At 42.3% G+C, this 7,644-nt stretch overlaps 1 protein-coding gene across 1 annotated transcript; it reads left to right on the top strand.

Moving 5' to 3' along the window:
- Positions 1-4,595: 4,595 nt before the first annotated feature.
- On the top strand, positions 4,596-7,080 carry LOC308420112 (small ubiquitin-related modifier 2-like; the record flags this gene model as incomplete). The annotated part of the gene is made up of 2 exons (XM_080916032.1): positions 4,596-4,635; positions 6,770-7,080. The coding sequence occupies 2 exons, from the start codon at positions 4,596-4,598 to the stop codon at positions 7,078-7,080; spliced, it is 351 nt and encodes a 116-aa protein (XP_080772158.1).
- Between the last annotated feature and the right edge of the window lie 564 nt (positions 7,081-7,644).

The following is a 7,644-nucleotide window of genomic DNA, read 5'->3' as shown; positions in this document are numbered from 1 at the left end:
TTTCAGAGGTGCGAACCTGCTTAAGAATAAAAAACTAGGGCTGGAGAGATGGCTCAGCGGTTAAGAGCACTGACTGCTCTTCTAGAGGTCATGAGTTCAAATCTCAGAGACTATATGGTGACTCACGACCATCTGTAATAGGATCTGATTCCCTCTTCTGGAGTGTCTGAAGACAGTTGCAGTACAATCACATAAATAAAATAAACAAATAAATCTTAAGGGAAGATGAGGAGGAGTGCAGTGCATGTGAATTGTAAACTTAAGGGTTCTTTGAAAGTTGGTTGAATGTTGTTTTTCTGGGGCAAACACGTGAAGGACCCTTTAGCCGGTGCGGACACAGGTGACTCATGAAGGCACAATTTGCTGAAGCAGACACACGTGAAAGGGAGTTCTGCTAAAGCAAGCCCGTGAAAGGACATTGGGTAGAGGATTCTTCACTAACGACACACATGTACTGATCTACCTTACACTGTGTGGCTGAGCTGCATTTGTCAGGACTCCAGAGAAACGCAGCAAGAACTTCGGGCGGTGTGCTGCAGTTTCTTGCCACTTCTGTGGACTCGGGCTGATTGGCAGCGTGATGTCCGCTGAGACAGACGCAGATGCTGAGGCGAGACCCATGGAGGACATATGATGTTTGGAGGGTACAAATGAAACTCAACAGGCAGTGATGGCGGCTGAGCTAGGCTTGCTTATAGGGCTAGCTGTGCGATGATTGCGGGTCTTGAGTCTTTGCTGACCTCTGCTTCCCTGAGAGAGGCACAGGCAAGAACTTCCCCTGGCCTTCCTCCTGGTCCCTCCTGCTGCTGACTCTAGCAGAGGCTGAGGCCTGGCTGTCTCTGCTAGGTAGTGCCACTGCTGATTCCTGTTTGCTACACCAGCTCTACCGAACTGGACGGCTGGTGTGTCCATGAAGTGTTTGCGAGGGGACTGAGCTGCCACAGCTGACCTGTGAACTGAACGGCCCATTTCCAGACAACGCAGACAGGAGTTGCTCCAGAGAACCTTCCTAAACAGGTCCACATCCCCCATCCTTTCTTTCCCACTACCTCTGGTGAGGGATAAAAGGGAGGTTAGAGCATACAGATACAAAAAACATCATGAAAATGGGTTCTGAAAAATTAAAGTTACATAATGCAGTGTAATATATGCAGAATAGTGTGAATATACTCAGTGTAATATATCCAGTACAGTTTGTATGCAGAATAGTGTGAATATACTCAGTGTAATACATCCAGTACAGTTTGTATGCAGAATAGTCTGAATATACTCAGTATAATACATCCAGTATATAATATGTCCAGTATAGGACATATGAAATATACAGTCCAATATACCCTTACAATATATGCAGGATACATGAAGCATATTCATACAATATGCATGTGCGGTACATTATGCAGTGTATAGTATATGCATATAGCATATGCAGTATAATGCATGCCATCATGCATATGTATGACTATAAATTTTTTCCAAATTAGGCTAGGGTTAAGGTGGGGAACCAAAGAAGAAATCAAAAAAAAAGTCTTCTTTGTATTAAAATGAATTTCCATGTGGGTGGGTGAGCACCCTCATAGAAACAAAGGGAGGGGGAAGTGGGATAGGGGGTTTATGGAGGGGAAACCTGGAAAGGGGATAGCATTTGAAATGTAAATAAAATATATCCAATAAAAATTTTTCAAAACAGATATATGTATATATAATTTATATAAATTAAATTTAAAATTTAAATAAAATTTTAAATTAAAATCAAGTAAGATGCATTTCCTAAGCTATAGAGTCAGTTTCAAATACCTAACTATCAAACATCATAAACAGTCCAGTCTTTGTGTAAAGCTTTGTTCTATTATGGCCTTAACTATACTGTGAAGTCAATGAATAAATTACTCCTGTATGAGAAAAACTAAAAATTTCTGCTAATAATTATTTCTGGATATATCTGGCTCTATGGTACAAAACTCTTCTGTGTTCAAACAATGTGTAGTTCTTGTTTCTCTTCTCAAGTAAAGTAAAATCTTTTTCATTCGTTGAAGCTAGAGGTTTCTAAGTGGCTCACTCCAACACTCCTTAACTGCATAAAATCCTCCAGCAACTGTTCAGTGTTTGAGGATAAGAGTCTAATGACTAGATACAACCTCCAAGGCATGCAAGATGCTTTGAGGATAAGAGTCTAATTCCTGAACACACCCTTAAAAGCCCGCAAGACTTAGTAGCAATCTTGGGCTTCTTTGCAGCCACATTGTGGGTCTTTGATGTTAAGGCTCAGCCTTCCAACCTGCTCCCGTTGACTTGGGTACAACCATCAGAACTTCCATCGTCTCTATCTGAAACATTTTTCTCCCTGGCTGACATGTCAGCCCTCGCTTCTTGGTTTAGCTGCCTCCCTCTTGGGGCCCGTGTTCCACATCTACATCACTGTCTTACAACACCCTCTGCCTCTTCACAGCACGAAGGAACGTTGACATTAATTGTGAGTCTGTGACAGACTCATGCAAAGAGCAGACACAAAGATTTGCTGCTGCAAACCAGGATCTGACCGATACATAAATATCCATTCAATATTTGCTTAACAAATGGTCGGGCTTTTTATTCGAATTCTCTTGCTTATTTCTCAAGCTGTAACTCAAGTATTCTATGAAGGATTCGGATGCCCAGTGAGAGACCTGACATGGTATCCACACTTAGCCAAGACCTGGGCCGACATCAGTAAGTATTTATTATTTACTATATGCCAAACAACATCTCAGGTCGATACCTGGCCAGTGAGTCATAGGATTCATCATAAAAATGGACACTAATGTTACCTGCTTTTGAAATGTTTCTACTGAATTCTCACAGATGGGAGGAATGAAAGAAAGAAGTCTTCAGTGTTGACATCTGAAGCCTTTCATCAGAGCACAGTTCTGTAACATCACTGTCAGTGTGGCTCATGGAACCCACTCAAGATGCTCATCTGCAACTACATGCTCGCAGCCTACATTGGTAGAAAACCCCTCCCCCTGGCCTCCCCCCACCCACCCCTGCCTTTCCAACGCTCTGTCTCCAGGCTCACCTATCTCCATGAGGCTCATGGAGAAAACAGGATGGTCCTCTCTGCCCAATAGCGCTGTGTGTCTTTCAGATTGTCACTGAATGCCTGATGGTCACACTTGAGGGCATGCGAACTCCTCCAGCCTGTCGATGTACAGCTCAGCACTGGTGTATAAGTGCAAGCATTTACTTCTTGTTCAGATGTTCAGTCTTTTTCCTAAACCACGGAAATTACACAGAGAGGCTGAGTCTAAAGGTCCTGGAGGCCTCGGCTACATCATGTACCCCAACATTTCCATACATCGATCTACAAATCAGGGGTCCCAGGTCAATGTCACCTTCCCGCTGTTGTTTTGTCTACACTGGGTCTAAGAATTTGGATACTTTTTTCACACGAAATTCTTTTCTGTCTCACTTGACTGAAATAGCAAGACAGTTCATACTTGACTTCCTCCACTACCGTCCTTTCCTTCCACCACTGGATGGCTCTGCAGACAAGACCAATTTATCACCAGCCTGAAAGCACCAGGGAAAAATGAAAGTTGCTTACAAAATGGAAAAAAGTGTCGGTCCAAGTACTGCAGCATAATTTTCTGAACATCATCAGAGAACAATATGAAAACACCCAGAGGATAGCTTAGCAAAGAGCTCCATATTTGATCCTCATTGGAGCCACCATGGTTGCATCTCTTCCTTCATTCCATCTGCCAATGTTGCATTGCAAATATCCCATCAGCCCGTCCACACTCAGGTTTGTTGCTCTTCCTAGAATATTATTTTCACATATTTTCATTAAGCATATTTGGCCATATTTCTGACTTATGATTGTACTACATTAACATTGCCATAGAGTCTCCACTGCCATAATGAAACACCATGACAAAAAGCAACTGTGGGGAAGAAATGGTTTATTCCACCTTATATGTCCTGATCATAGTCCATCATTAGGAAAGTCAGGAGAGGAAGCTGGAGGCAGGAATGCAGCAGAAGCCAGGAAGGAGTGTAGCCTACTGGCTTGTTCTTCATGGCTTGCTCAATTTGCTTTCCTATCATGCCCAGGATTACCTGGGACTACCTACCCAGGTCTGGAACTACCAATAGAAAGGTGAACCTTCCTTCATCTCTCCTCAATGAAGAAAATGCATCAGTAGCTTACCCACAGCCCAATCTGTGGGGTGCATTTTCTCACTAGAGAACCCCTCTCCCCAAATGACTCTAGCTGGTGTCAAGTTGACATAAAACTAGCCAGCACAAACTTAAAGCCCTCTTGATGTCGGTGTCAGTATGATTATGGTTTATTAAGCATATTTCATGAGGTAATGAATGTTGCCTCAGGCTACTGCAAAAAATAAAAAGATGCTAGAAAAACAACTTTAAATTAGTTTGATACCACATAACCCACTCTACAAACATTCAACTTCATTTCATGGCATGTTTATTGTCTATAATGTTAATGGTTTTAATTCTAATATATGAATGCAATAAACAATCTACAAATGTCTTTGTGTGACAGCTTTCATAGCAAAAAAAAAAAATTGAAATGTAATGAAAGCAAAACGGAAATGTTTGCCACCTTCCACTTTGAAGACATGTTTGACGTAAGTATGGCCAGCCCAATTATGATATAGCATTGACTCTCTGGATTTATATTTTTATCTTTGAGGGTAAAATATCTTACCTCCAAAAATGTCCACAGCATCAGTATACTTTAATAGCAATGAAGCTCTCAATTCTGACAGATTTAATAAAGTTAATAAAGTCCTCCCAGAGCCTCTTTGTGAACTTCATTTTAGACCCTAAGAGTTGATCACAATGAACCCTGTCTAAAACTCTTAACAGTTGACCCAAAATTAGAGCTCTCAGGCCACAAGCTCCTATTCAGTCCTCTAACTTCAAACTTGAACTCTACATGGCCACTCCTTCCAACCTGTGGTCTCAAGTTCTTCCCTAACCAAGTTGCATGCAGGACTTATGACTCATATGCCGTGTCTGTTTAACGTGTTGAACTGCCTAAAGCTTGTGTCCAATTTCACAGAAACTTAATAGACCTTGTTGCCCTGCTAATTAGGGTCAAAGTCTACCATTTTCCCATGCAATATAGAGGACTTCCTTCATGGGCAGGGCTTCCTCTTCTCTAACCTTGCTGGAGAGTTCAACTACTTCTCCCCATCTCTACCAGCAGAATGCCACATAGTTCTGGTTAAGATTACAGGTTCGACTTCCTTTCTCCCAATAAGAATGCATTCAGCTAGCACCTGAGATTCCTGGACTGCTTTGAGACTCTCATGCTAATGAGACCTTTTGGTACCCTAAGCTTCGGCCATCCTGCTTGTTTCTACCCCAGAATTATATAAGCTTTGGATCACCCCATGTAAAATTGATCTGCCTCCCTACAGCTGGTCCTGGTGTCTTCCTCACCATATGTACTCACAGGGCTTCTGAACCACCAACCACCACACACACACACACACACACACACACACACACACACACCACTGTCCATCATCTCTGCTCCCTTTACCCTTGTGAACTATTGACCAATGATCCTTAAGGGCAGAGAGGGTTGCAATCCTGATAACTTTTTATTCATGTTAGCCCTTCTCCCTTGTGTGTTCACATGGCATTCCCCATGTGGCCCTCACCTGAAAGGATAGTTCTCACAGGTGTTCTTCCCTTGGATTTGCCAGCATAAATTCTTCACCAAAATTCTACTTTCATTTCTTCGATAGCTTTTCCCATTTCTCCATCTCTCCCATATGTTCCATCCCACCCCCCACCTCAGCCCCCTCAGCTGGGTCCTTCCTCTCAGACCACAGAACCTACCCAGCTCACAATCACTGATTCAAACAACAATGACTCTTCTGGGCCCACCATAGCAGACTTCTTCATTCGAGGGCTTAAGAGGTCATGGCTTCTTTCTGCCACCTCTTCTACATCACACCTCTTCCCACCTAATTAAATCCAAGTCAGTCTGTGCACTGTGGGCCAAAGATCATTTCCTTACACAGTCCTGATCAAGTTCCTTTAATTCCCTTCCTTCACAGAACTAATCCAAGCTGTAATTATTCATAGTAATTACTCACAGCATGACTCGTTCACTAGTTGTTTCTCCCACTTATTCTTAAAGCTTCAGGAAAGAAGGTGCCTGGATGCTTTTGACCAGCATTATACCCTCAGTGTATCAGACAGATCCTAGAGCGTATTTGATGTTCAATAAATAATTGTAAATATTTTAATGGACTTGTTCATTGATTATATCCTTAAATCTTTCTTTCAAAACAACATCGCAACTCCTGCTCTCCATGGTAGTCTGAAAGTTGGCTCCTCTTAAAATGCATATGTTGAATCTTAATCTCCAGTGTGACAGTATTAACAGATGGGGCATTAAGGTGGTAATTAAATCACAGAGGCGCTGTCCTCCTGAATAGGATTAGCACCACTGTGGGAGAGACTGGAAGCAGCTGCCTTGCCCTCACACCATATGACAGCACAAGGTACCACTTACAGAGCTTCCCTCGGAGACCAAGTTAATCACATCTTCACCTTGGACTTCCCAACCTCCCTAGCTGTGAGCAATAAACTTCAAATCATATAAAATATTCATCCTAAGTCGATTTGTTACAGCAATAGAACACAGTAAGACGTATTCAAGGGGGGAAAGGAGAGATAAAAGTGTTTAAGGAAAAAATGTAACTTTAGGCTCCTTCACTGAGAACCTGGTGCCTCTTTTGTGAAGTGGCAGCTGAGGAGACTCCTGCGCTCGCTGTGGCCGATGAGAAACCCAAGGAAGGAGTCAAGACTGAGAAAAACGATCATATTAATGTTAAGGTTGAGGAAGAGGATAGTTCTGTGGTGCAGTTTAAGATTAAGAGGCACACACCACTTAGTGAACTAATGAAAGCCTATTGTGAATGGCAGGGTTTGTCAATGAGGCAGATTCAGTTTGACGGGCAACCAATCAACGAAACAGACACACCTGCACAGCTGGAAACGCAGGATGAAGATACGACTGGTGTGTTCCAGCAACAGACAGGGGGTGTCTACTAAAAAGGGAACCTGCTACTTTACTCCAGAGTGTTGTTATCGACCAAGAATCCATTCTCAGTTAGAAAGCCACAATTTGGTGCCGCCACATCCTGACTACTACAGTATAGTTTCTCTCTTCTTCCATCTCCCTGTCCCCATTTCTTTACTGTACATAAAGTCACTGGTGTATGTGGACAAGCATATTGCTCTCCTTTGTTCTCTTTTCCTTTTTTAAACTAAATGGCTAATGTTCTCTTTTGGTTGACATCAGATGGAGACGGTCTGAGGAAAGTACTGGTCCTGTGAAAATACCCCCGTTCTCCATTAGTGGCTCAGTCAACCTTCTCTTTATATTCCAGGAAGTTATTTTACCCTCGTTGTTTTAACAAAAGACCAAACAATGCAAAATCCTTGCACACCTTGTTAGATTGGAGACTTTTAATGTTTTTCATTTATCATTGTAAATCCAAGGACAGTTTTATAACTTTTCTGTATGTGGCTGTTACTTGTAGGCCAATCTGTCTTTAAGTAGGGATAAATTACTCTTGAACAAAATGATCCTAGATGGTTTTCCCTTCAAGTCAG

The sequence above is a fragment of the Micromys minutus genome (genome assembly GCF_963924665.1).
Source record: "Micromys minutus genome assembly, chromosome: 4".
Taxonomy (NCBI): Eukaryota; Metazoa; Chordata; class Mammalia; order Rodentia; family Muridae; genus Micromys; species Micromys minutus.
Note: the sequence above shows the minus strand (reverse complement) of the source record. Positions and strands in the feature narration are given on the sequence as shown.